The following is a 27,523-nucleotide window of genomic DNA, read 5'->3' as shown; positions in this document are numbered from 1 at the left end:
CTAGAGGAGTCTTCAGGACTCCGCATAAAATTTTCCAGGTGATTATTGGAAGCAAGACTGGAGAATTTAAAGGCTCAATGTGGTGAAAAATAGTGTGTTTTTGGTTTTTTTTGGGGGGTGGACACTGAGTGGGGAGGGAATGGCCAGGGATCGCTCTGGTGAGAGACCCACAGCTGCCTCAGAAGCAGAGGTCTGAGCTGGAAGAAGGAGAGAGAAGGCCGTTCTCATTGGACTTGCCCGCTCTTTCCTCGGAGGGCCTTGCCTAGCTCCCTCAGCCATTTTCTCCTGGGAAGGTGAGGCCCCTCAGAAGCCAAACAGGAGGGAGAGCTGCCTGGAGAAGATATAAGGGAGTTTCCTGCTCTTTTCACTGAACCAGGCACACAGCAGTCATCGAACAAGGAGGGAATCCTGGTGTCCCAGCCTGGCCCCTGAGGAGGAAGTGGGGCCTCTCCAGTTGAGGGGTGCTGACTCTTCAGTCTTGACAGTTATTCTGTGGCAAATATATGGCGGGGGTGGCAAAGAAAGGTGGGGCATTGTCACTTTTTGTCCCAGGGCCTGCTCCAAACTTACTATGCCCCTGCTGGTGCCACTAAAAGACAGCAGCAGGATGGTGGACCAGGCCCAAGGCCTATAACCAGCCTAAAAAATTTTTTGGGGGGGGGGGATTGCAGAAGTCAGGGGAGGCAGGTTATGAAATGTTCAATGGAAACAGTCAGTGAGGCTGGGTAGGAAAGAGCATTTTTTTGGTGTGGCAGGTACACATCATGCCACCAGATGGCTACAGGCCTGGTCAGGCCCAAGGCCTATCAGGTCCAGCATCCTGTTTTACACACAGTGGCCCACACCAGAGGCCTCAGGATGCCCTCTCACCTGCTGTTGCTCACCTGCAACTGGTATTTGGAGGCATCATGCCTTGGGAGACATACTATGACATATTGGAGATGTAGTGTGTCTCCAGCAAAGGCAGCACCTTTCTCAAGTCAGAGATCTTTCTCAAGATAGCTCCTTTTTTTGAGGGGCCAAGAGCCATTTTTAACAGATCCCTTCCTTCCTTCCAGGTTCCAAACTGGAAGCGTGGGAGTGGGGAGAGACCAAACTAGCAATGGTGTATTTCAGTTTCTATCTGAAGTAAGACTCTAGTTTGTTTGGGTTTTTAAAAAATATATCATAAACTGAGTACTGAAGGAATACAGTAACTGATTCACCTACAGGCACTTCCTGGGATGGATGATCATGAACTTTACCATTTTGTTGGATAGTGCTGTACAAAAAAAATAGAGGCCAAGTCCTCACCCCAGGGGCTTACAATCTACTTATTGATGGTGCAGGAGGGAAATTGAGGATGAGATAAGTGGGGAGGAGGATGAATGCTTCATTTGCATGTACTTAGAGGTCATTCACACAATCAAAAATTGTGTTCTGCTTGGGTTTGAGACCTCTGTGTGCTCCCAATTTCCAGTTATGTGAGTAGCTTTTCCTCCAACCTTGCTTCCACACAATCACTTCTACCCCCTCTTACCTTGCTTCCACACAACCACAAATCTTGGGTCAATATGTTTCTCTACGGAAGTATTAATACCATCTGTCATAGATAACCATCCTAACACTTGGGGCCTGATTGTTTTGGCCTAGGTTCACACAAACAGTGGATGATGTGGTAAAACTCTTTCTGGACAATACTGTGTACTTCAGACTATGGGAAGAGAAAACAACGTAACTGTGAGGTCATCCACACAACCAAAAACTGTATTCTACCAAGGTTTGGGAAGTGTATGTGCTCCCAATGTTCAGTTGTGTGGAAGCAAGGTAGGAGGAAAACCTGGGTAGCTTTTCCTCCTACCTTGCTTCCACACAACCAAAAATCAGGAGCACACACAGCTCCCAAACCCAGGTAGAACACAGTTTTTGATTTTGTGAATGACCTCTTCGTTACAGTAGGGAATGGAGACTAAAGTGTTGTGTCAGAGGCATAATGGGAAAGGTGGGCGTTAAGAAGGGATTTGATGAGAGGAGGCATCATCACAGAGGCAGCCCCAAGCACAAAAGGCAGCAAGAGAGAAAGGGTGGAAATGTCTGAGGGAGCAAGAGACCTTCTGACAGTTGAGGGTGATGGGACAGGAAGAGGGCAGGCCTAACAGGATAGTTCTAGAGATGACCTACCAAGGAACTTGTGTTGCTTGCTCATTCTCCACCAAGAGAAAATAGCCATGCTTACTAGAAACATTGGGGCTGTATGTCTCCGTGAGATTGCTTAATTACCCCTTTCCCCACCCCACCATGTCTAGTAAATTATTATCCATATTGAAACACGTGCATTTTCTCTTGCAAACAGATTCATTCAACACAGGATACAATGTTAGAAACCTGTTTCTCCAGCTGATTTCTCTCTGCAAAGACAATGGAGGGGACACCAAGATAACAACAACGTTCAGGTAACATACAACACCCTCCCCCACCCCTCATGTTGCACCAGCTAGCATGGACAGAAAGAACCAGAAGTGGGCAGCAAAAAGAGCCTCGCAAAGTATTGTTCCTGGTCAGCACACAAACTGTGTTCCCTGCTCTTTAATCCTTTTCTTCTCCATGTGTGATGATATGGACAAGGTTCTTATAATCCAGGATGCCAGTCACATCTGGAGGGAAAGCTGCAAACATTTGGTCTACCTGTAGAGAAGGAGGTGGAGGAAAGCTCAGCTGAATTTTGATACACTGTGTTGGTGGTTATTGCTGGAACTGACAACTTTAATTGGTGCGGATGATACATCGAATCAACCAAAACAGGATGAATCAACGGATGGCAAATTGTTTTTTTCAGGATATTTTGGTGCAGGTTTCTAGGAACATAGGAAGCTGCCACATACTGAGTCAGACATTGGTCTATCTAGCTCAGTATTGTCTTCACAAACTGGCAGCAGCTTCTCCAAGGTTGCAGGCAGGACTCTCTCTCAGCCCTATCCTGGAGATGCTGCCAGGGAGGGAACTTGGAACCTTCTGCTCTTCCCAGAGCGACTCCATCCCCTGAGGGGAAACTTCTAGTCTCCCATTCATATGCAACCAGGGCAGACCCTGCTTAGCTAAGGGGACAAGTCATGCTGGCTACCACAAGACCAGCTCTCCTCTCCTCTCACAAGGAGGGAATGAAGAAATAAAATATTTTAAGATATTTATATCCTCTCTGTGTATGATAACATTTGTTTATCAAATTGCAAGTTTTGCATGTTCCTCAGAATTCCCGGGGGAGAGAGGGAATGAATGTTAAAACATTTTTAATAATCTGTAAGAAAGCTATTCCTCTTACCTCAGCCTGTGAAAACCGTTCCCCTTGTGTCATTAGCATCTCTTTAATACTGCAAACAAATTACAGTAAAGAAAAAGAGGTGAGGAAAGTCTCCCAGTAGAATACTTCTTCTTTCCTCTATCTCTCAACACCTAACATTTCACAATACATGGAAATCAGAATTACGGTATTTAATTCTGCTCTTTAAGGTTTTGGAAAAACAACTATGTCTCCCTTTTGTGACAAAAGGCAGAGATGGGGGATATAAAATTAACACACATCTTTCAAATCGGTGTCAACATTAATTTGTGTGTACCCACCTCACATTACATCAAGGTTTAAGATGGTTCTCCACTTTTAGCAGATTAGAATAATTTGTTGGAACCAGCTCCTGAGTGAGTGGTTAATGGACATGCAGATGGACAGGCCCAGCTCTGCCATGAGGCAGACCACCTCTGGTAGCAGACCTTGGTGGGCAATTGGTTCATTATTTATTTCTTTTACAATCATAGGTGGGGGGCACTATTTGGATTCTTTGCCTTGGGATTTACAGATATCGGGTCAGCTGTGCAGATAGGCAGGAAGCTCATCCTCCATATACATGCTGATAATCACCTGAACTTCCTGGAACTATCTGGATGATTCGAATCTGCTAAAAGTGGAGAACCATCTTAAACCTTGATGTAATGTGAGGTGGATACACACAAATTAATGTTGACACCGATTTGAAAGATATGTGTTAATTGTATATCCCCCGTCTCTGCCTAGATTTACCTATCCATCTGGGGCCATCATGAGTATTGTAGCTGTGCACCATTGGTTTCACATGGAGTGGATCAGGGCCAGTTGGACTTTGGGTTGGTCCCGTTGGTTCAAGAACAACAACTGCTACATCTAAGCATGTGTAACTGAAATAACAGCATATTCTTCCCTTGATTACTCATGCCTCCATCTCCCTCCACTTTCTCTGAAATTTCCCCTGTGAATTGTGCGTTGTTTGAGGCAGGCACCTGTCCTTGTATACATTTTGAAGCACTGTGCACATTTTGACTTCTTTATTATTAATATTTGTATATAACAATAATCATAATATTAGTTTAATTGATAACTGCTGTGGTTTATGATTGATATACAGACAAAGATTGCTGGTTGTTTATGACTGATAACTGGCATAATCAGTCTCTCTCTATGAATGTTCAAATGTTATTATGTACATTCAGATGCTTACTTTTGGGATTAGGAGGGGAATGGAGGAATTCCTCTGGCTCATTTACAGTTTGGAGAGGGCCTGATTTTGTGTTGCCAAAATATACTTACTAGTTTGCCTTCAGACCTTTGCCCTCCGGGTCAAATACTTTGAATGCATTCAGAATAGTCTCCTCTGGATCAGCACCTGCAAATTGGAGAGAAGTCCTGGAAAGTTCAAGGCCTGCCGTTATGGAAGCTGCCCTGAACTTTCAACAAATTTGGAATGGATGTACCTTGACCAAGTCACATGAAATGAAGCAGTTTTGCCAAAAGGAACCTACCTGCTCTTGTTTTTTCTAAAAGTGTTGCAAGGACCCAGTAACTGCAAGGCACCCATTGCACTTTATTCAAGGAGAGTGAGTGTTGGGCCCCCAGGGATCAACCACAGTATTAACCAAAGAACCCAGTGTTTCCAACCTGGATGTGTTATTTGCCTCTAATGAAGTTCTGCATGTATACTTATAAATAAAGCAAATACTTCCCAAATATTACACATCTCCAGCTCTCTTATCCAAAGAAAAGAAACCATGGCAGCGCTGCCCCCAGAACATCTCATGGATGGTCTCACCTTTCAGCTTCTCTCCAAACATGGTCAAGAAGACAGTGAAGTTAATTGCTCCAGGAGCTTCTTTGATCATTTCTTCAAGTTCCTCATTTTTGACATTCAGGCGTCCTGAGGAAGGAGGAAAATGGGAGAACTCTAGGGGATGGAGAAGCTGCTGCCAGTCTGTGAAGACTACTGAGCTAGATAGACCAGTGGTCTGACTCAGTATATGGCAGCTTCCTATGATGTTTGCCAAACATCCACTGCAGTGTTAAAATGCCTGAAATGATACCAAGCCTGCCCAACTAGAGGCCACTGTGCCAAATGCAATCTACCACCCATGTCTGGAGGGCCACAAGAGCAAGAGATGCCTCCTGCTTTTACGGCTGCCTGCAACTACAAAAACAGAGGTTGCAGGCACCTGACAGGCCACTGCATGCATGGACTGTGGGAGGTTTGCCTTGGTGGGTCAAGAATTCTGAGGATTATGTTAAAATGTGGAACATCCAAATGGTCACCTCCCCATATCTTTCATCTCACATATTCTAGATTTCTACATTTCAATATTGTTTTGTGGGGTTTATATTCTAAAGGTATTGGAAACATTCTGTCCTAGTAATAAACTGCAAGGTGGGAAGAGAATGACAGCAACAGTTCCCTCCCCCCGCCCCCAGTTAAATACTCATTTATGAAATGTTTGACCCGACTTCAGTTAGTTGACTTCACTAACTAGCGGCATCTGGTGGGCCACTGTGCGAAACAGGATGCTGGACTAGATGGGCCTTGGGCCTGATCCAGCAGGGCTGTTCTTATGTTCTTACTTCAGAAACTTCCCAAGGCTAGTTTGCTGTTCTTTTGCCCATGCCTACCTAAGGCAGCAAATGTGTCTCTCAGGTCTGCCTTATCAATGAAGCCATCACGGTTCTGATCCATTATGGTGAAGGCCTAAAAGAGGGAGGAATTGTGTAGAGTCAGAGTTCTGAAGTTTCTGGACCCTTTTCAAAAGCAGTCCCATTTGGAGTGTGTGACAGAATACAGACCACCTGACATTGTTCATGCTGCAGTTGGCATGACCCCTGTGTTCCAATGTTTAATCTCAGGCATTGTGAACAGCTTCCAGGATTGAGCCCTGGCTTCAGATTAAGCCCCAATAAAGTCCCTTTTAATTGGTTTCCAGAACCCTTAATCTCTGAGAATGTAGACTCACCCAAGACTTGGAATATATTGACATGTTTAAAAAAAAAGCTGGCCCAAGGACTGTAATATACCAAGACTATTAATTTATGTCCTTTTAATTACAGATGGTGAACTGGGGTCCAGGTAAAAGCGCCATGTCTAAGGCCATTTATTGCACTGGTACCTGAAGCAAGATTCGAACTCAGAACATCATTGTCACCCCACCCCCACCCCAAGCTATGACACTGCAGTAGCTTTCTAATGATAATCTACAAACATTTCAGACCAGACCCTTCACCAGTAAGTCTGCCTTTGATGTCTTAGCCACAGCAGGGAAATGCCTTTATTAATTCCAGCTAAAATATCATGAAATTGTGAGCAAGCGTTTGAGTTCTCTAGAACTCTTCTCCAGGCTGGATGTCAAGCAAAGCAAAGGGGGCTGTTTGCATTCCCACCCACCCTCTGCTCTGTATCCATCTATAATTTATACCTACAAACAGAAGGATGACACTTCATGAATTGGACTGCAGTTCATGAAAACTTATGCTACAATAAAACAGTCTTTAAGTGGTCTCAAGACTCTTAATAGTCTTAAGATGAAATGCAGGAGCTTTTGATGAGCCTCTTAGGTGCAAGACAAATTTAACTTTGCACCATGAACCAACAAACATACATGTTTCTCTGGGACAAGAAACAAAAAAACTGTGGTTCCTCCATTAAAGCCCCCCCCTAAACTGGAATTTTGTCTCTCCCCTCCCCCCTACATTTTGCTTATTATCCAGCATGAAGAGAAGTTATTGAGAAATGCAAACGCTTGCTCACTACTCTGGTCGTTAAAAGGGCAGTATACTACTTTGGATTTTACCCCCACCTCACAGCTACCTTTGATTTTTGTTTGATTGAGGCTCTGTCGACATACCTCTTTGAACTCCTGGATCTGTGCCTGTTCAAACATAGAGAAGACATTGGAATTGGCACCCTCTGCCCTCTTCTTAGCTTTCTTGGGTGCCTTTGGTGGGATTCAAACACAACATTGTTATTCATATGGAACAGCTTACTGTAAACATACAAAGAGTCCCAGCTAGCTTGGTGCTGGTTATTCCAAAGTCTCAGGAAGAGGTTTCTAATCCCAGTTATCCCATGTATCATTTTAACTGGAAATGGAACCCAGGACTTTCATAATACAGAGCATCTGCTCTGCCATTGAGCCATATCATATGGCTATAGGAACTTGCCTTGTCCTGAGTCAGACCATTGGTCCATCTAGCTCAGTACTGACAAGCAGTAGCTCTGTGGTCCAGTGAGAAAATGCTTGACTAACAAGCAGAAGGTTGCTGGTTCGAATCCCTGCTGCTACTGTATCGGGCAGCAGAGATATAGGAAGATGCTGAAAGGCATCATCTCATACTGCACAGGAGGAGGTAATATTAACCCCCTCCTGTATTCTACCAAATAAAACGACAGGGCTCTGTGGGCACCAGGAGTCGAAATTGACTTTTACCTTTACCTGTGGATGACAGAGATTGAAACGGGGACCTTCTGCAAGCAAAGTAGGAACTCTGCTACCAAGTTATTAATTATCTTCTCCCCTTCCTTGTGAAGCACCTATTATCTTTGTTAAGCACTTACAAGCATTAGTTTGCCATGGAGATTGTGGTGCTATGATACATGCTGGGCTTTTACCATGGTGCCAGAGTGCCTGGGGGGTGCAGTTTGGGGTGGGCAAAATCAGATCTATTAAATCAGAAGTATGAAGAGATGGGTCACTGCTCCTGAGGAGATTACAAACTTAAACTGAGTGCAGAGGAGACAACAGGAGAGGAAGGGAGGAATAAACGGGGGGAATGTGTGTCAATTGCTGTTACACATACTTAGGCTTGGTTACAGTGGGGTATGGGGTTATGCAGAAGGCTTCAAATAAAAGGTGGATTTGCAATTAGCAGTTTTTTGAGGGGGGGGAATCAGGTTCTGAGAGCAACTTTCATCAAGGGAAAACAACGTGGAGAAAGGGATAACCCGCCTCCTCATTCCATGAACTCCATCTGGTTAAAGAATAAAGGTGCAGAGAATCCCCAAGTATGAGATTCAAAGAGACACTTGAAGTCTTGTCTAGTTGGGCCCCAATAACTTGCAGCTGAATAAACAAAAGCTGCCATATTGTTCGAAGGAATCACCATCTTCATATTAAAATTTAATTCCCTATGAAACACACTAGAACCGAAGTAGCCACAGAAAAGATGTACAGTATGCCCTGAACTTTCATCACTTGTCGATTAAAACCAGCTACCAACTAAAACTCCATTCATTGATTAAGCTACCCATTAACATTTACACCCCTATTGATTACCCTTTAATGTTCTGACCAGTTGAAATGGGTCCTCCATTGCTCTGTTTCACCTGCTGTGTGGCTCTTATTCATTTGAGGATCAATGCCTAGCAAAGATGTGTCTCTCTTTACCAAGAGTGTTTAATTTCTGGGCACATTCCAGGCTGCTTTGTGCTCTGCAGTGCACTACCCAGCCCCCCTAAATTCCCTCTGATCCCTTTTACTTACCATGGCTAAGACTGAGTTGCGTGGCCCACAATGTCAGCACAAAAGGAATCCAGCAACTGGAGCCCCTTGTGCTCTGACTGCTGAGACAATAAATACAGCCCATCCCTGATTAAAAATAAACCCATGTCCACTTTTGGCTGTAATAGGTGAGTTGGTCCACCTCCCTCCCTCCTCCCTCCCTCCCTTCTTAAATAACAACTCATTGTCATGTGGTGATATGTGAGACAACAGAGGCCTCCAAGGTTAGGCACATACGAGGCGCCCTAACAGCGTCTCCATTTAAGATGTTGATGCTCGGTGGCCGAATAATAGCCAGACACCTGTGTGTGTCAGTTTATCCCAGCTTGGGGAGCGGCGGGGGGACCATGCCGACAAGGCAAATGCAATGACCTGGATGCAGCAGTGGCTTCTCCTAAGGGTTGGGGGGGGGGGAGGCAAAGGGGTTGAAGCTGCCTCTGCTTCCCAGAGGCAGCTTGGGTTCATAGGCGGATTACCATAGAGGCAATTGCCTACAGCGGCAAACCCTGGGGGAGCGGCAAATCCTGGGGCGGGCGAAAGTTTTATCCTTTAAAAAAACTTTTAAATGCTGCTGTGTGGCGGCAGCGGCAGCGGCGGCGGCGGCGGTGGTGGTGAGAGATTAAGCCTTTTGCCACCAGGCTGCCACACCGTGAGGAGGGTAGGGGTGGCGAGGAGGAAGTCTCCCCTTTTTTATTCTAAATGCTGCCGCAGCGGTGGGATGGGGGCAGTGAAGGCCACATAGCGGGGAGCAGGGGATGAGGGGAAAGTCCCCCCTTTTTACATTAAAATTCGTAATCTTAATTCTTTACTGACCTTCAAGAGAGCCCTTAAAACCCATCTGTTTGGCCTGGCCTTTCAGGGTTTTTAATTGGTTTTGTTTTAATGTTAACCTGGTTTTCAGGGTTTTAATTGTTTTGATTGTTTAATTGTTTTTTAAGATGTTTTTAAATTGGTGTTTGTATTTGTATTTCTGTTTTAATTGTTTTTAATGATTTCTGTTTTTTAATTGTAAACCGCCCTGAGCCAGCTTGGAAGGGCGGCATAAAAATCAAATAAACAGACAAACAAATAAATAATAAAATGCCGTTGCCTGCGCGGCGGAATGGGGCGGCAGCAGCTGCAGCGGGCAGGGTTGTGGTGGGGGAGGAAGTTCCCCCCTTTACCTTAAAGCAGCATCTGCTGCCTGCCGCTGCGTGGAGGAACAGCGAGGAAGAGCTCCTTCCAGACGCTGCCCGTAGCAGCCTTGGGAGGGAGGAGAGGAGCTGGGAGGAGCTCTCTCTTGCTGTTTCCCCTCGTCCCCCACTCCCTGCAACCGCCGCTGTGTGGCCTTCACTGCCCCCCATCCTGCCGCTGCGTTGATGTTGAGAATAAAAAAGGAGGACTTCTCCTCGCCACCCCTAACCTCCTCGCTGCGGCGGTGGGGGCAGAAAATCCTTGGCCGCCTACAGACAGGCAAAAGGCCTACTCCTCCCCTGCTTGGGTTGCTCCTCTCTCTCTCTCTCTCTCTCTCTCTCTCTCTCTCTCTCTCTCTCTCTCTCTCCCCACCTTGCCTGAGACCTGAGCTGCCTGCAGATTGGCCAGTTTATTTGCACAGCTCTACCTGACGAATGGCCAGCCTGCAGGCAGCACTGCTTGGGCTGGGTGGGAGAGAGAGAGAGAGAGAGAGAGAGAGAGAGAGAGAGAGAGAGGAGTAACCTGAGCTGTCAATGGGAAGCAGAGGCAGCTGCGTCTCCTCTGGGGCTCCCAATTCCTTAAGATGAGCTGCTAGTGCTTTTGCTGCCCCAACTGGTTGCAGTGTCCACACAGGGAGTTCCAATGTTCCTTCCATACCGCAGTAGCGTTCTGGGGGCTTGCACTGTGCTGTCCACACTAGTGGGCAGTGCGTAGCTGAATATTATGGGGGCACTGCTGACCAATCCTCCCTGTTTTATCACACGCCTCAGAAAAGACAGAACCAAGTGCTAAGAACAATCCATACATGAAATCATCCTGCTGTCCCAAAAAAGTCCGGTTGGCTGTGTGAATCAACACCGGTCTGATAATAATCTTGCAGCCCTCCTCGGAAATCCTCACCAGCATAGTTAAATATATTCATAATTAAACGCTGCCAGTCTGTGTAGACAATACTGAGCTAGATAGACCAATGGTCTGACTCAGTATATGGCAGCTTCCTGTGTTCCTATATTAACAGAGGATAGAATCAGTGGTTACTCATCTCTGTCATAAGAACGGAACCCCCATGTTCAGAAGCAGTATACCTCTGACTGCAAGATGCTGGGGAGTCACAACAGGGCATGGCCATCATGAGCTGGCCCTGCTTGTGAGCTTCCCCCCAAATCTAACTGGCTACTATTGGAGACAGAATGCTGGACTCAATGGGTCTGATCCCACAAGGCAATCTTTACAGTCTTTGTGTTTATATTTTTAGCTCGTCCACGCTGTCGCTGGGCACTTCCCCCCCCCAAGGGCCCGGAGGGCAGAGATGCTTAGACAAGGTTGGGGAAGGGGTCTGAAGGTGACACCCATAGCACAAACAATGCCCTCTAGATACTACGCTTTGCTTGCAGCTGTCTTAGCAGCACATGATGGAAGGGGAAATGAATGGGAGGTGCAAACAGCTGCTGCTGCTGCTTGAGCTATGCCCTCTCTTCACCCGCTTTTCTCTTCTCCTCTCTGTGAAAATGGAAGGTGCAAACAGCCTGATCCCGCTCACTGGCTGCTGAGGCATGCCGATCTATATAAAGACCAGTTCCTCCTTTGTATTGTCATCCTCCAGACGTACAGCACACGGCGTGTAGTTACTTTCAGCAGTGGGCCTGCAGCTAGAGATGTATCTAATGAGGGATGACCTGATGCGCACAGGCAGCTGTGGGGGCTGCTTCCAAAAGAACTCACAATTAGGCACACCAGCAATGGGGCTTGTGCGGGATGTGGCCTCATTGGCTGCATGAAATCATTGTCTAAGCAAGGTTGCTTGCTCTCCTGATAGTCTCAGAGTAGTTCCGGAAATCCCTACTGAGCCTTGACTGAAAAGCAGCAAGCCAACACCTAGATGAGGAGAGCTGGTCTTGTGCAAGCATGACTTGTCCCTTTTGCTAAGCAGGGTCCATCCTGGTTGTATATGAATGGGAGACTACATTTGAGCACTGAAAAATATCTTAGGGGATGGAGCCACTCTGGGAAGAGCAGAAAGCACCAGGTTCCCTCCCTGGCAGCATCTCCAAGATACGGCTGAGAGAGATTCCTGCCTGCAACCTTGGAGAAGCCGCTGCCAGTCTGTGTAGACCATACTGAGCTAGATGGACCAAGGGTCTGACTCAGCAGAAGGCAGCTCCCTATGTTCCTATAATATTTGCAGCATTTAAAATATAAACAACTCTTCACACACATGATCTCTCATCCCCCCAACAGCCCTGCAAAGCAGGTCAATATTATTACTATCCTCATGTTGCAAATTGGGGTGGGTGTGAGTGTGAGGCTGAGGGAATGGTGGAGGGAAGAGCCAAATTGGCAACAGCGAGGACAAACTCCCAAACAGGACTGCTGAAATGAAGAAAGTTTGGAGGAAAACCAGGAGTGGAATCTTGTATGAGAGCACACACACGCATGCGCGCGCACACACACACCAGCAGAAAGTAGTTTAATCCAACATCTTTAGAATATAATGTTGTAATAGCCTAGCAGTCAGCATTCAGCTGTATCTCCTTTTGTCCGAATTCCTCCATAGCTGGATACTAATTCACAGGGGCTTTAAAGGCCTAGCAAAGTATCCCAGATATCCTGGGATGAAGCTTGATTTAAGCTCAACCGCCAGAGCTGGAATGGAATGAGTTATTTGGAGGGGATTGAAGGATGTAGCAGGTTGCCACACGGATGAAGTTCATAGCCTCTGCTCTCTGCCAGAGGCTGAAAAGCTGAGGGACAGGTTGAAGTAGAGTCAGTCATCTCCTGTGGGACAAGTCAGGGAGAGAGAGAAGTGGCTGGCTAGTGTCACCTTCCCGCTAGGAGAAACAAGAGGGAGCATGAACAAAAGAGGCACGAGAATATGTGAGTTATCCAGTGGGGAGAGCCAAGGTATTTTAAAAGGGATTTAAATAGATGGGAGGCTGAGTATTTAAGACAAAGCCGGATAGGACAAGAATAAACTCCTGGCCAGTTTCATGCCAATTCTTGGAGCTGCCTTGACAGTCTCAGTTTGTTGAACTCGGGTAGTATTTCTCAGGCTGTACTCTAGAAAACTCTGATGAGGGTCCTTGGGGCGTTCCTCACAGACCTATCAGAAGCTCTTCAGTAAAAATGTAATGGTGGGCCTGCTTGCCTGAAAGATGATTGATCCACCACTGTCAGATTTCCACCGTCATTTATGTTGTGTGATAATCAAGATACTTACAACGTCTGTAGCACTTCTGAATGTTCAAAAGGCTCACATAGATCTGTCCCCTATTTCAAAACCCTGCATGGCTTTGCTCCCACCATCTCTTTGCTCTGGCTTCACCACACTCCACCCTTTTTTCCTTGCTGCCCTTTAGCCTGGAACCCTTCTCAGAACACCTGCATGATGGCGAAGCTTCCTCCGACTTAGACCAAATCCTCCTTCAGAAGCTGTCCTTTCTGTGAAGCCTTTGGCACAACTCCTTTGTAGCCTACTCGGCCATAATTAAGCCTGAAATAATGCCCCATTTCTCCTCCTGTTTGCCCTTCCTCCGTTTCCCAACCCTTCCTCTGTTGCCTCCATTGGGTTGCTTTCTAGACTGCAAGCCTCTTAGTGCAGGAGCCTGTCTTACATTCATTCATTTTTTCATCCATATATATAGACACACATCGATAGTGCTATATAAACATACAAACAATTTAATTTAAAATGTGATTTTGTTAAAATCCATACAACAGCTCTGTGAAATAGGTTAGGATTTACAGATGCTTTATCTGTCTCTCCCTCCACAGCTGACTGTAGCACGAAGGAGGAGGAGGTGATTTGTACCCAGGCAATCACTTGCCTCTGAAGTGAGTGAGTTGTGAAGCAGGACGTTTTGTGTTAAAATCTCACCTCTGCTGATAGGTCAGAGTTGCTGCAGACAATTATTGCACAGCCTCACTCTCTCCTCTTTTGCAATATGCAGGTAATAACACTGACCTACCTGGCAGGACCGTAAAGTAGATTGATATTGTGGCTGGGATGGTGCCTGTGAAGTGCTTTGGACACTCCAGTGTGCAATGTAAATACAATCACAGGTGCCAGTGTACACATGTCCCTTTTGCCAATAGGAGCCTACTGCCAATTAGGGCATTGCTGCCAAATCGACACTCTGAAACCGAAACAGAAGAGAAGCCGGGGCTTTCCTTGGGCAGCCCTGGAAGTTTAGTCCACACCTGGGTCATCCTTTTGTAAAAATGGTTGAGCTTCGATTGCCCTCTGCTGGCGAAACTAGGCAGTAGCATAAAAGCATCGCTGAAAGGCAGGATGACGATTTCATGTCTGATCAATGGCGCTAGTCATGGGGAACAAGAAAAAGATGTTCCCGGACACTTTGTGGGATCAGCACAGCCAGCACTTTTTATGATGCAGAGGAGGGGGTATTTTGCAAATTAGAGCATGCTAGGGGCAAAAAAAGATGTCAGGTTGCATAAAAACTCATGGAAGAAAGAAGCCATTATGGCTCTTCCTTTGACAATATTGCCAGCAATTATTCAGATCCCTCTCTGGGACACACAGCTGCCTTATAAGGCAGCTAGCAGAATTCAGGAAATACAGGACTGGCCTTCTATTAGCAAGCCTGGACTGATATAACCCCCTGTTACTTTTGTATCTGAAGGTAAAGCACTTTGCAAATGCAAACTGGAACCTTTCTTTCCATAAGTGCATATCCACATCCCACCCCTACTCATATGCTCTTAAATGCCTGATATTCTGCCACACTCTAGTATCACCCCAAGAAACAGAATCCATGGGAGGGACATGCAGGAGAAACTGAAAGCAGGGGTGGGGGCTATGCAAATAGAAGCTGGCTCTTGATTCTGAATAGGTCTGGTGGGAATCTATGAGGAAAAGGGTATAACTGAGGAGCTGGGTGCAAAATCAGCTGCCCACTGTGGAGACTCAAGTATCTTTTTTGTTTGTTTATTTTTATTTTATTTATTTGATGTATATACCACCTGACTCCAGATAATCCACTAACTAACGCCAAGAAAGCAACTAACTCCAGAGGCTCTAGGCGGTTCACAAAAACAAAGACAAAGACAAACAAGACCAGCTATTAAAACAATAATTAAAAAATCTAACACATTCATAAATTACAGCAAATAAAAAATCCAAACAGCAATTAAAAAAATTAAAACATTCAGAAATTACAGCAATTTTAAAAAGCTAAACAGCAATTAAAAATGTAAAGCTCAGAAACTACTAAAATCCTGGCTTTAAAATGTGTCTTATGGGCTCTTTTGAAGGCTACCAAAGAAAACCACAGGGCTCTGTGGGTCCCAGGAGTCGAAATCGACTCATTGGCACACTTTACCTTTTTAAAGATGTTAAACCACAGATGCTTATAGAGAGCGCATTCCACAGCCTAGGAGCAACTACAGAGAAGGCCTGCTCCTGAGTCATCGCCAGACAAGCTGGCGGTATATGGAGATGGACCTCTCTCAATTATTTTAATGTGTGGTGGGGATTATGCAGAAGGAGGCGCTCTCCCAGGTAACCTGGGAGAGTAAAGCCGTTTAGGGCTTTAAAGGTAATTACCAGCACTTTGTATTTTGCCCAAAACTGATTGGCAGCCAATGCAATTGCTTTAAAACAGGCTTAATATGGTCTCTCCAAGACACCCAGACCAGACTAGCCACTGCATTTTGAACCAACTGAAGTTTCCGAACGACATACAAAGGCAGCCCCACATAGAGCGCATTGCAGTAGTCAAGCCTAGAGGTTACCAGATGAGATCATTATCTTCAAGGAATGGACACAGCTATCGTATCAACCAAAGTTGATAGAAAGCGCTCCTGGCCATAGCCTCAATCTGAGAAACCAGAGTGAAGCCTGGGTCCAGAAGCACTCCCAAGTTATGTACCTGTTCCTTTGGGGGGAGTGCAACCCTATCCAGAACAGAAAGATCTATCACGCCCCTCGAAAAATGCCCCCTCATCATGAGTACCTCCATTTTGCTGGATTCAGCTTCAATTTATAATCCCTCATCCAATCCACTACTGCCTGTAGGCAGGCATTTGGGGAGGGGGGGCTATGCCATTTCCTGATGATGATGATGTCATGGAGAAATAGATTTGGGTATCATCAGCATATTGATAACACCCTGCTCCAAATCTCCTGATGATCTCACCCAACGGTTTCATGTAGATGTTAAAAAGCATCAGAGACAGGATGGAGCCCTGAGGGACACCATATAATAGCTCTCTTTTCAGAGAGCAACTATCTCCGAATGACACCGTCTGGAATCAACCCGAGAGATAAGAACGGAGCCACTGCAAAGCAGTGCCACCTATTCTCAACCCCCCCAAGTGATTCAGAAGGATGCTGAGCCCATATTGGGCCACTCGGCTCCCCCAACCAATTCTCAGTGATACAAGCCAAGTCGGCTTTCTCATCCATGATAAAATCATTGATGATTTCGGTCTTATTTTGAACCAACTTGGCATTGCAAAGGAGCCTGGTCAGGTTTGGAGGGTGGATGGAACTGCTCACCGAGGCCTGAGAGCTGACAGGGCAGCCAGAAGGAGAAACAGCTATTAAATTTCTATCCACCCTTCTTCTTTAACGGCCTGCTGACCTGCCCATGCCAAATCTTATATTCCCTACCACTACTGTAATAACTGCTGCAGAACTCCCGGAGGCGCCCCCCCCCCCCAATTACCCCACCTATGCCAGAGCCCTGACACAGAGCTGTAAATAGCCAGGCAATACAGAGAAGCTGGCACTTTGAGTTTTTGGTTGCTGCCCTGAGACTGTGGAATGCGCTCCCTACTGAAACACAATCCTCCCCATCTCTGTCAATTTTTTAAAAGCAATTGAAAACTCACCTCTTCAGCCAAGACTTTTCAGCTTTTTAAATTTTTAAGTTTTAATCTGTTTTTAATTTTTAGATTGCCTACAGTGTTTTAAGACTTTTGTGTATGTTTCAACCTCTTTTTATGTTATTGTTAACTGCCCAGAGATGAAAGTTTGGGGCAGTGTACAAATTTGACAAATAAATAAATAAGGGAGTAAATAAATAGGCCTTAGCCCTCAGTCCCACTCCTAAAGGCTGGCTCCCTTTGGCGACCTCCTACCAGCGGCCTGCACCAGTGGCTGTGCCTCCAGCACAGCCTTCCTACTTTTAAGGGTCCAAGAGTTGGGAAAGCCCCGTCAGTTGTCTCACTCAGCCAACAGGGACAGAGTGGCCCACCTGCTTGGTGTTAGAGCAATTAGGAAGGACCAGCAACCGAGGGGTGAGAGGGGAAGGCCCCAACAGAGCCTAGAACCACCTTACACACACACACACACACACACACACACACACACACACACACACACACCATCAGTGTCTCCTGCAGTGCTTTGGTCTGACTAATCCAGCGGCAACATTCTCTCGCCTCCGATCAGTTGGCTCTAAATGTTACCGATCCAAGCTTTCCTTCTCTTTTCATTACACCCCCACAGTAATGATTTGGAGTCCATGGACACCAGAGATTTCAGCCTGGATGATATATTCCCCCTCCCCACCTACCCTCTCCACAGAGCTGAAAGGGAGACCACAGTAAGTCGTGCTGTCTCTCTCACTTTTCACTCCTGGAAAAAGGAACCCGCCTCTTCAAGGGAGACTTGTGATTGTGGATTTCAGCACACAGCTGTGTGTTGGAGTGCACAGCCAGAAGCCCAGACATCTCCTTTGAAAAAGCAGTTGCCTGCTTCTGCCCGCCCCCCCCAGCCCCCACAAATGGGTCCACATTTCTCCCGCAAATGCATCCAGATTTTCCCACGGAGCTGTCCTTAGTGCTGGATTGTTCCAGTTGGCTAGCAGTTCTCTTCTGTTCCACTAGAGCTATAAGAAGCCAGCACATGCAAGAGTGCAGGTAGGCAGAAGGCAGATCCAGATCTACTGGCATATACTTATACTGTATGGAAACAGTATCAGCCTCAGATGCCTCTCAATCCCCATTTCAGGGGAGCAACAGCAGGAGAGAGGGCGTGCCCTCACCTCTTGCCTGTGGGCTTCTCAGAGGCATCTTGTGGCCCACTGTGTGAAACAGGATGCTGGACTAGAGAGGCCTCCTTGGACCTGGTCTGGCAAGGCTGTTCTTATGTACTTATGTTCTCAAACCTTGGAGAGCTGCTGCCTGTCAGTGTAGACAATCCTGAGCTAAAGGACCAATGCTTTTGTTCGGTATAAGGCAGCTTAATATGTTCCTCTATAGATCAGCAACAGTTTCAGACTCCTAATTGTTTAGCAGTAGCAACCACAAAAAAAATCTGCTGAAATTAAGAAAGCTTAGGGGAAAACCAGGATTGTACTTTTATGTGAAAGGACAATGAGTTCAGTCTGGTGCTGAAAACAAATCCTTGGTCCCCCTTTAGAACAGCTATTTTGCATCTGACTCTGGTTGGAGGAACTTAGGATTCTAGTAAAGAAGAGAGTTGATCCTGTAAGTCTGCCTGCTCCCCTCCCTCTGCGATATATGTAATGCGTGTGAGATGCCTATTATCCATCTATGGCTTCCGATGGATATCAAATATCCACGCCTCAGTGTTATTTCTGTAAAATGGGATAGCACTGACTCACCAGTCTTCAGGAGACATTGCTGGGGCTGTGTAGGATCATCTATGGGGTTATAGCAAAAGCCAAAGAATGTTACCACAAAAGACCTCAGAGAGCAGAAGGTTGTAACCTGAATGATCAATGTGTTGGTGCTTCTGTCACTGGTCATGGAAGGGCATTCCACAAATGTGGCACCACCACAGAAAAAACACTATCAGGGAGACACTCTCCCTGATAGCCAGCCGGTAAGGGCATCTGAAGAAGGACTTCCAAAGCAGATCTTACATTGGTACAGACGAAGGAAACCTGACAAGTGGAAACCTCTAGAGTGACTTTGTGGTCTTCCTTGCCTTAATGCCTCCCTTCTCCCTTGTGGGGGGAAAAACCCACAACGTTTTTGAAAACCTGAGTTGTGAAGTGGAAGAAATTGCACACATCCGATATAAGTGTATGCACACACAGTTCATTTGCATAATATATGCAAATTGCCGAGCTTTGTGGGTTTCCCAGTCTTGGCTTGCGGATCCATGTAAAGAGCAGGGACAGACACTGCAGCTCAGCTTCCTAGGCTTCTCCAGGGTAGACAAGGAAAAAAGGAGCAAAGCACCCGGCAAAAGGCAGGCTCAGTTTAAAGCCTTCACTTTTAATCAAGTCTTGGCTGCTGCCTCTCTCTCTCTCTCTCTCTCTCTCTCTCTCTCTCTCTCTCTCTCCCCCAAAGTTCAGAGAAATTAATTGGCCCCGGGTGCAATTACCTTAATTTCCAGCATTAGGCAGAAATCTATAAATGTCAGGAAGTAACATGCAGCTGCTTAATGTGAGTTGTCATACATGCCACTGCCGGGTCCCCTTGGCCTTACTTTTGAACCAATGCAGGTAACTGAATGCTGAAAACAACAGCACAGTGGAACCAGGTGAATTAGACTACCCCTGCCCCCCCTCAAAAAAACCCTACCCAACCAAATGAGACAATGGTTATATATCATCCTTTGGGGAAGATATTGCTTTACATGGCATTTGATTGGTTCCATTGCTTTGAGGGAGATTTGCCTCATTTTCCACCACTGGATAGTACTCTGAAAAAGCACATTGCAAAATACCAGGGGAAGTGTGGGCCATGTCTGCGCTAGGTGTAAAATGCTGGGTTGTGTGTCTTTGTGTGTCTCAAACTGGAGCAGCCAGTAGCTGGCATCTTACCTCCTGCTGTAGATGGCACCAGAGGTGGGACATCTGTCCCGCAGAGATGCTGTACAGAAGCCAGCACTGAGCCTGGAGGTTAGATTCGAAGGACTCCAAGATCCCTTCCAACCCTAAAATTCTATGATTCTGTGTTTAGAATGAGAGAAATGAAATGAAATATTTGGTTATTTCTCTTTCAGAAACCTGGCAGGTGGGACAAAGCACGTCTGCCCAGAAATCCACATTGTCCTTTCTGCACCTACCTTGATATATTTCTGGTGCCAACACTTCCTCCTGCGCCATGGACACACTGCCTCTCCTCGCAAATCCCACTGATTAAGCATTGTAATTCCAGCTCACCTAGGCCTACAAAGCAACTGTCCTCAGAGTAGGCCCATTAATCGGAGCGACTTATTGCTGGGAGCAGTGGCCAGGCCAGGCCACCTTTCTGGTACTTGAACTTTAACCCAGCTCTGACCAAGCCTCTGCCTCGAAATCCTCGAACCTTGATCTGCTTGCTTTGGCCTTGACCATGTTTGTTTGGACAATGCCTTTGACTCAGCACCTGTCAACTGAGAGCAGACCCCGGACCAGACTCTGTCCTTGCCTGAGGAGTTTGCACTGAGGCAGAATGTTTCTTCACCCAAAGAGAAGCATTCCTATTCCTACCAGGCCCGGCATTTTTCAGAGTGCATTATTTGAAGGCTTGGATTTCACTTCTCGTGCAGTATGATGGGCTGTCAGATGTGATCCAGACAGCCTGGGTTGGATACTGCAACCATATGACTACATATGGGAAGCCAAGGCGCAGAGTGGGAAAAAAGGAGACATTTCTGGCTGGCACTGGGGTGCAGATGGCGAGGGATAATTCCAGGGTAATTTGTAAGACTCTGCATCTGCTCCGTTGCTCATTTCTCGCCTGTCAGACATAATCCTGAGCATCTTGATGTGGCAGCGGGTGGAGAAGCAAGAGCGTTTGCCAAGGAGCGGAGAACAACAAGGCTGCAGGAAAGTTTTTCCTCCGCGAGTCAGGAAGGGAGCCGGGTCCACAGTTGCAAAGGAAAAGTTGGAGGTAAGAGCCTTCTTCAGGTCTGTGTGCAGTTCTAGTTTTCCCATCTCAAAAAGTGATATTATAGAGCTGGAGAGGGTACAGGAGAAAGCAAACAAGTGATTGTGTGTGTGTGTGTGTGCGTGTGTGTGAATGCCTTCCCTGTGAGGAAAGCTAAGGGATTTGGGACTTCTGAGCTTGGAAGAAAGGTGATCAAGGTTGGTAGGCATGGCAGAGGTTTATGCAATGCTGCTTGGCGTGGAGAAAGTGGAGAGATATGTCTTATCACGTGGTTTCTTGAGGATGCGGATCCAGAGCCTGCGGCTTTGGATGCTCCACACTGGATTTCTGTAAGGATTCTGGCACAGCCTCTGTTAGCGTCCTGGGTCTCCGCCCCGCCCCCCCCCCCGCCTTCCAATTTGGTTCGGTCCCCACTCTGCAGCTTCCTGAATGTAATGGGAAATCCGAATGCCATTGTGCTTGCCCTGCCTTTCTTGTGGGTAAATTAATATGCACTCAGGCAAGCTAATTAACCTTGCTGGCTTTCCAGCATTGTGACTCCCGAGTGGAATTCCCTCTCTTGTGGCACCGAAGGATAAATCGCCCCATTTTTTGCAAAGGAGAAGAATGTTATCAGGACTTGCCAGAAAGAGTGTGCCTCCTCTTTCGTGCCTCGCTCAGGCAGAACATGCCAAATTGAAAAAAATAACGTGGGTTAATCAAATCTTTTCTTCCTTCCTTCCTATTTTTATCAAATGCAAGAGGGGCAGGCCTATTAATTAGAAAGTCTTTTTTCATGTAAAACATGGTGTCCTTTGCAGATAAGAGGAGAAGATACTTGATTCTCCTGCTGTTACAGTCTTGTTTCTCTTGTTTGGTTACACACCTCCCCTGCAGTGTGGTCACATCATGTGGGTGTCCTGCTTTGCTTTGAAATTTCACTGATTGAAGTGATGGCAAAGGAACCGATATGAATTTTACAGCGTGCCTTTGTTGGGAACCAAGTCCTCTTCCCTTGGATTTAATACAGCACCTTGAGTGTATGTTGGTGCTTGACAGAGTAACATTTAGTAAAAACAACAGGGACCCATATCCCAAGGAGCTTGCAGTGGGTGGGTTCTTGCAATCTCAGCAATGCCAGCTAAATGGGACATTGGAAATTAACGTGGTGCACAAGGTCCCACTTTCCCATCATAAGAACCCGAACATTTTTGTCAATGTAAGGTTGGCACCAAACCAATCCAACATCTAATGGAGATCAACAGTCATAGATCAAATCCTAGATTAACAATCTCTGTTAAATGTCAGGTTGGCATGGTGACAATCCAACACTGATGAAAATTTCCAGGTTCTTGACCACAAATTGGGAGCTCACACTTCATGTTAATCTCCAATTTCCCATTTATCCAGCATCACGGGGGTAATGAGATCCCACACAATTTAAATTTCAATAATGGAGAAGATAACAGAGGGAGGGAACAAGTATCAATGAATCTGCATAGTGCTACAAATGTAAATCCATGTTCCCCTTTGTAGAACTGTAGAAATATTATTTCTGTGAGGACTGTCTTGTAAAAGAGTGTTGCCAGTTCAACTGCAAACCTACAGTTCCCAGGATTCTGTAGAGGAAGAAGCTGTTACAATTATACCAGGCGGAACTATTTGTTGTTGGCCTGTACCTGCTGGAACATGCTGGGACATCACTGCTGTGTCTTGGTATTTGACTTCCAATTATAAGACAAACACTGTAGTTTTTGTTCCAGATGCATCTGCAGCTGCCGATTCCTGGACCAAAAGAAAGTGCAGTTAAAAATCCAGCTGCTGCTGTGTTCTAGTGTTGTTGTAGTTTTCCAAGCCTCTGATTCCATCTGGGTCTTCATCTGCTGAGATCTCATGGGATTCAGAAGGATAGAGCCATTACGAGTACAGACTACAAAGGAAGCACCAGACAATGGCTTCCAGTGCCTGCCAATGTTATGAGAGCACCTCTTTGAGTCAGACTGTTAACCCGTTTTGCCCACTTTGACTGGCATCCACTCTCCAGGGATTCAAGCAGAGAGCTCCATCCTGCTGCTTGACCCTTTAACTGAAGGTGCCAGGGACAGAGCCTGGGACCTTCTGCATGTAAAGAAGGTGCTCTGCTGCTGAGTTATAGCCCCTCTCTTGAACCCTGACCTGGCACATGGAATGCTAATCTGTGGGCTGGTTCTCACAGTCGTAAACTGGGTAGGAGGAGTAAACGGGTCGTATGTCAGCAAACAAGAAGATAGGAGGAGGGGAGAGTGATTGTGTAGGAGGCAGGAGCTGGGTAGGATGGCCTTCCGTCCACCCTCGGTAAAATGCTGGGGAAAGAACCTAGGTATGGCATGCCCATCTGACCCAGCTCCAACCTCCCACATGATCATGCTCCCCTCCTCCTCTCTTGTTGTTTGGGTTTACGTAGCCGCTGATAGGGAGTGTGCGTGATGAAATCCAGCCTCTACTGGGAGACTCCACAGCATGCACACGCACAGGAGGAAAAGTGGGGGAGGGTTGTAAAGAGGGGCTACTGGAGCTTAGCGCAATCGGAGGCTAGCCCCTGTGAGGTGCGGAACCCCGGAGAGTACTCATCACTTCCGTTTCTGCTAATGCAGATTCTACTAGAGTGGCAGAGGTAAATGAAGGCACGACAAATGACTGTGAGCTGTGTAGAGAAGCACATTTGTTTTTGAGAAGTGTGGCTTTCATTAAGCTGCTATTCAGCGCCTGGTGTATGGGGTTGTGGGAGCCCAACCGTGTCTATTTGCAGAGCGCACAAACCAAGGTTTCAACTTTAGTAGGGAGTTTGTGGGAGAAGATTGGGCAGAGCAAGCTCTTGCTGTCCATTTCCATACTAGTCTATGGATTATTTTACTCACTTGTTACCCCCCCTCCTTTAATTGTCTAAAACTTTTCAATATTCATTTAATGTAATCTAATTAATGTTCAGCCTCCCCGGTTCCACCTGATTAGCTTCACCACTGGCTGCCAGTCGTAAGAACAAGCCCTGTATTCATTCTCATTCTCTCTCTCTCTCTCTCTCTCTCTCTGTAACATATTTCACCAATTCCTTATTGCCCTGTGGTAGCAAGCATGACTTGTCCTCTTAGCTAAGCAGGGTCCACTCTGGTTGCATTTGAATGGGAGACTAGAAGTCTGGGCTCCTTGGAGGAAGAGCAGGATATAAAATATAAGTAAGTAAGTAAGTATGAGCACTGGAAGATATTCCCTTCAGGGGATGGAGCCGTTCTGGGAAGATCAGAGGTTCCAAGTTCCCTCCCTGGCAGCATCTCCAAGATATGACTGAGAGAGATTCCTGCCTGCCACCTTGGAGAAGCCGCTGCCAGTCTGTGAAGACGATACTGAGCTAGACAGACCAATGGTCTGACTCAGCTTATGGCAGCTTCCTATGTTCCTATTGTTTGCTTCTGCTTTGGTGCCATTAAAAAACACCACCACCTGGCTTAGCTTCCTCGTGGGAGAAGGAATCCAGGCCATAAAAACAGTCAAGATCAGGGTTCCTCCATTACTTTATGAAGAGTGGGCAATCAGGCTGTCCATATCCTAAAGCGTCCCTTGCTGCCTGGAAGCTGCTGATGCAACAACTCTGTGGAGGAACTTCTCCCTCTGTGGAGCTCCTCCCTACAGAGCTCCTCCCTCCCTCCTGGACAGCTCCTCTGCTTCTCTGCACTTGGCCCACCCACTGACTTAGCCTTGTTGGCACCTGCTGGTCAGCTGCCTGGGCTTGCCTGGAAGAGGAGGGTGCTTTTTGCCATGGTCTTCTAATAAGAAGTCCTCTAATAAGACCATGGTATTTGACTTCCAATTAAAAGACAAACACTGTAGTTTAGGTTCCAGATGCATCTGCAGCTGCCGATTCCTGGACCAAAAGAAAGTGCAGTTAAAAATCCAGCTGCTGCTGTGTTCTAGTGTTGTAGTTTTCCAAAACAAGTACTTTTTCACACAACGCATTATCAACTTGTGGAATTCTCTGCCACAAGATGTGGTGACAGCCCACACCCTGGATGGCTTTAAGAGGGGTTTGGATAACTTCATGGAGGAGAGGTCTATCATTGGCTACTAATTGGAGGGCTAAAGGCCACCTCCAGCCTCAAAGGCAGGATGCCTCTGAGTACCAGTTGCAGGGGAGCAACAGCAGGAGAGAGGGCATGCCCCTTTCAACTCCTGCCTGTAGGCTTCCAGTGGCATCTAGTGGGCCACTGTGTGAAATAAGATGCTGGACTAGATGGGCCTTCTTGGGCCTGATCCAGCAGGGCTGTTCTTATGTTCTTAAGACACATTTGCTTTTGTTTCAAGACAAAACTTGGTTCACAAAGGTCTGTCTAGTTGAAACCAATTGTTTGCTTAGCCCCTTCTCAGGGAAGGGGTTATTAGGAGTAGGTATTCCTATTCAGGAATACATTTTGCTGCCCCTTGTATATATTTCTATAATATACATACGAGTGAGTATTATGGGTGAATGCATTTGACTAAACTAATGTGTATTTTGAGAAAATGGATACATTCCCATTCTGCCGAAATATAAATTTCTTTGACCAATCCAATTTCCCTGGAAATCAATGCATTTTAACATGAGCTAATATTTATGAAATTGAATTCTGCAAGGAAGCTAATGCAGTCCTATTCTACTTTTATGCATTTTTATTAAACTAATGCATTTTAAATTTAACTGTCATATATTAACGACAACAGACTGCTGGTACTTACAGTGTAAAGTAATATATGTTTGCAGCAATCAATACCAGCCCAAGCGGCTGAGCTTGGGCTGTGCCAGGCCAAGTCGGATATGACAAATTCATGTCGCTACTTAATTTGCTGCTTATGTACATCAGCTAGTAGGTTTGTTTACCGGTAATGATTGTTCTGTTGGAAAACATTATTAAAAATAAAAGGGTGGATTCTAGTGTGGCATTGTATGCTGAATATACATGAACTCTGATTTGTGAGATGAACATCAGAAGATCCCTGCAAGATCAGACAAAAGTCTGTCTAGCATCTTGTTTCTAACACTGGCTAAACTCTGGAAAGCTCAAAAGCAAGGTATGAAGCATGAAGGCCTGCCCTCACCTGCTGTTGACCCCTCCAGACAACTGATATTCAGAGGTATACTACCTCAAAACATGGAGGTTCTACACAGCCACCATGACTAATAGACAGTGATGGACCTCTCATCTTCCACAGATGAAAATAGGAACATCCTGATCATACCCCTAATCTCATACCAAGATTCACTGCTCAAGGCCTCCCCCAGCCACCAAAGAAGGGCAGGGAACAGGCCTCTGAAAGTTATCTTTGGGCACAGCCCAGTTAATATGGAAGAAGGCAGTTCTTAAGGTATCCTGGTCCCAGACCACTGAGGTTTTTATTAGTTAACACTAGCGCTGGTCTTCCTTGAATGGTGAGGTGTTCATGGTAAGTTTATCTCTCTAAGTTTGCTTTGGAAGAGAGAACATTCTAAGTTTTGTGGACCTATATCACATATATCACCTGTTCTGAAGCATAATTTCCAGTCTCAACATTTAAAGTGCTGGTTCTTGCTTTAAATGGCTTGGGTCCTGATTGGCTTGAGGGACATTTCTTCCTGTATGAATCCTGGCACTTAAGACCTTCTGATGAGACCCTGCTCTAGATCCATATTCCATCTGTTAGGGAGGCTAGATTAGTTGCTACCAGGAGCAGGGCAACTTCTGCAGCAGCTCTGACTCTATGGAACTCCCTCCAAGGGAAGACGGCACCAGTTCCAGCCTGTTGGTTGTCTGAAGGTGGGCCAAGCCTTGCTTGGTTCAGTTAGGCTTCCCTGAATAGACTGCTGCACTCCTCACTCTCCGCTGCATTTGCGGCACTCTTCTGCTGGGTTTTAGTTTATTGTATAATCTTGTTGCTGCTATTTTTACTTTTGTGGATACCAGGCTATATTTATGAATAGTACTAAACAAATAAACCAAAGGTGGTGTCTTCATAGTAAACTGAATACAAGGTACAGGTTAAGCAGGTATCGGGGGGGGGGACACAGCAGCAAGGTAGTGTTAGTTTCACGCAGTACTCAGTTAGCCTAGGCACCACTGTCATCCTCTCCCACAAGGACAGCAAGCCCCAAGAAACTGCTTCTCTGAAGCAGCCTAAAGACCAGCCATGTTGTTTTGCTGTTTGAACCCAAAAGCTTTAACTGCTGACTCTCTTCTCCCGCCCCACTCTTCTCTTCCTCTTCCTCCACCAGTCCTGCCTTTGTGATCATGTGATTACTGGTGGGTTCCCTGTGTGACTCTGTGTGTGTGTGTGTGTGTGTGTATATATATATATATATATATATATATATATATATATATATATATATATATATTTATATTTATTTATTTATTTGTACCTGGGAGTAAAGGCAGACTTAATTTAACAGCTATGCCTGATTGAGTTCCATTTTCATGCAAAGGAACTTATTGCCCCCTGTAATAAAAGAGAGGGAGAGTAGAATTTGCATATCTTCCTTTGTGACTTGCAATGAAATCCATTCCTTGCTCAAAATGGATTTGGAGGAGTGGGGAGAAATACATTGCTGGGCATTGGAAGCAGCAGGAGTTTCTGGCTGTTCAGTGCAATTCTGTGATGAGATCATGGTAGAGCAGGATTTGCCTATGGAGATGGAGGTCTTATTCCAAAATGCCTAATGAAGGTCAACAGGAAAGGAGCCAGAGATCACTGCTAGGCA

At 45.9% G+C, this 27,523-nt stretch overlaps 2 protein-coding genes and 1 long non-coding RNA gene across 8 annotated transcripts in view; 2 read left to right on the top strand and 1 right to left on the bottom strand.

The window, feature by feature from the left end:
- The first annotated feature begins 46 nt into the window (after nucleotides 1-46).
- On the top strand, nucleotides 47-2,427 carry LOC128338184 (uncharacterized). Its single transcript, XR_008312545.1, has 3 exons — nucleotides 47-293; nucleotides 1,059-1,128; nucleotides 2,333-2,427. It is a non-coding gene; the product is annotated as an uncharacterized LOC128338184 (long non-coding RNA).
- Nucleotides 2,316-10,004, bottom strand: MYL2 (myosin light chain 2). 2 transcript variants are annotated; one of them, XM_053280287.1, is made up of 7 exons: nucleotides 9,981-10,004; nucleotides 7,165-7,254; nucleotides 5,939-6,014; nucleotides 5,094-5,198; nucleotides 4,595-4,670; nucleotides 3,299-3,347; nucleotides 2,316-2,664 (listed from the first exon to the last, which is right to left on the bottom strand). In XM_053280287.1, exons 2-7 carry the CDS (start codon nucleotides 7,198-7,200, stop codon nucleotides 2,566-2,568), a joined length of 441 nt encoding a protein of 146 aa, XP_053136262.1. In that variant the 5' UTR covers nucleotides 7,201-7,254; nucleotides 9,981-10,004; the 3' UTR covers nucleotides 2,316-2,565. The 2 variants fall into 2 exon arrangements, with proteins under 2 accessions (XP_053136262.1, XP_053136261.1); XM_053280286.1 differs by lacking the exon at nucleotides 9,981-10,004 and adding an exon at nucleotides 8,800-8,889.
- The window catches only part of CUX2 (cut like homeobox 2), a 215,537-nt gene continuing 194,386 nt past the window's right edge, over nucleotides 6,373-27,523 (top strand). For 3 of the 5 annotated variants that reach the window (XM_053280263.1, XM_053280261.1, XM_053280258.1), the window contains exons 1-2: nucleotides 6,374-6,545; nucleotides 19,934-20,805. In XM_053280263.1, coding sequence (XP_053136238.1) covers nucleotides 20,680-20,805 — 126 coding nt within the window. In that variant the 5' untranslated portion in view covers nucleotides 6,374-6,545; nucleotides 19,934-20,679. Of the gene's footprint in view, nucleotides 6,546-13,761; nucleotides 13,938-19,933; nucleotides 20,806-27,523 lie in introns of all 5 variants that reach the window. The other 2 variants (XM_053280259.1, XM_053280260.1) reach the window with 2 other exon arrangements.

The sequence above is a fragment of the Hemicordylus capensis genome, chromosome 15 (assembly GCF_027244095.1).
Source record: "Hemicordylus capensis ecotype Gifberg chromosome 15, rHemCap1.1.pri, whole genome shotgun sequence".
NCBI lineage: Eukaryota > Metazoa > Chordata > Lepidosauria > Squamata > Cordylidae > Hemicordylus > Hemicordylus capensis.
Note: the sequence above shows the minus strand (reverse complement) of the source record. Positions and strands in the feature narration are given on the sequence as shown.

What these genes read in the sequence shown, in the direction of transcription:
- MYL2 (XM_053280286.1), bottom strand. An exon ending in AGATCCAGGAGTTCAAAGAG is followed by an intron (nt 6,015 to 7,164) that starts GTATGTCGACAG and finishes TCCCTCTTTTAG; the next exon opens with GCCTTCACCATAATGGATCA. An exon ending in GTTTGGAGAGAAGCTGAAAG is followed by an intron (nt 4,671 to 5,093) that starts GTGAGACCATCC and finishes TCCAATTTGCAG; the next exon opens with GTGCTGATCCAGAGGAGACT.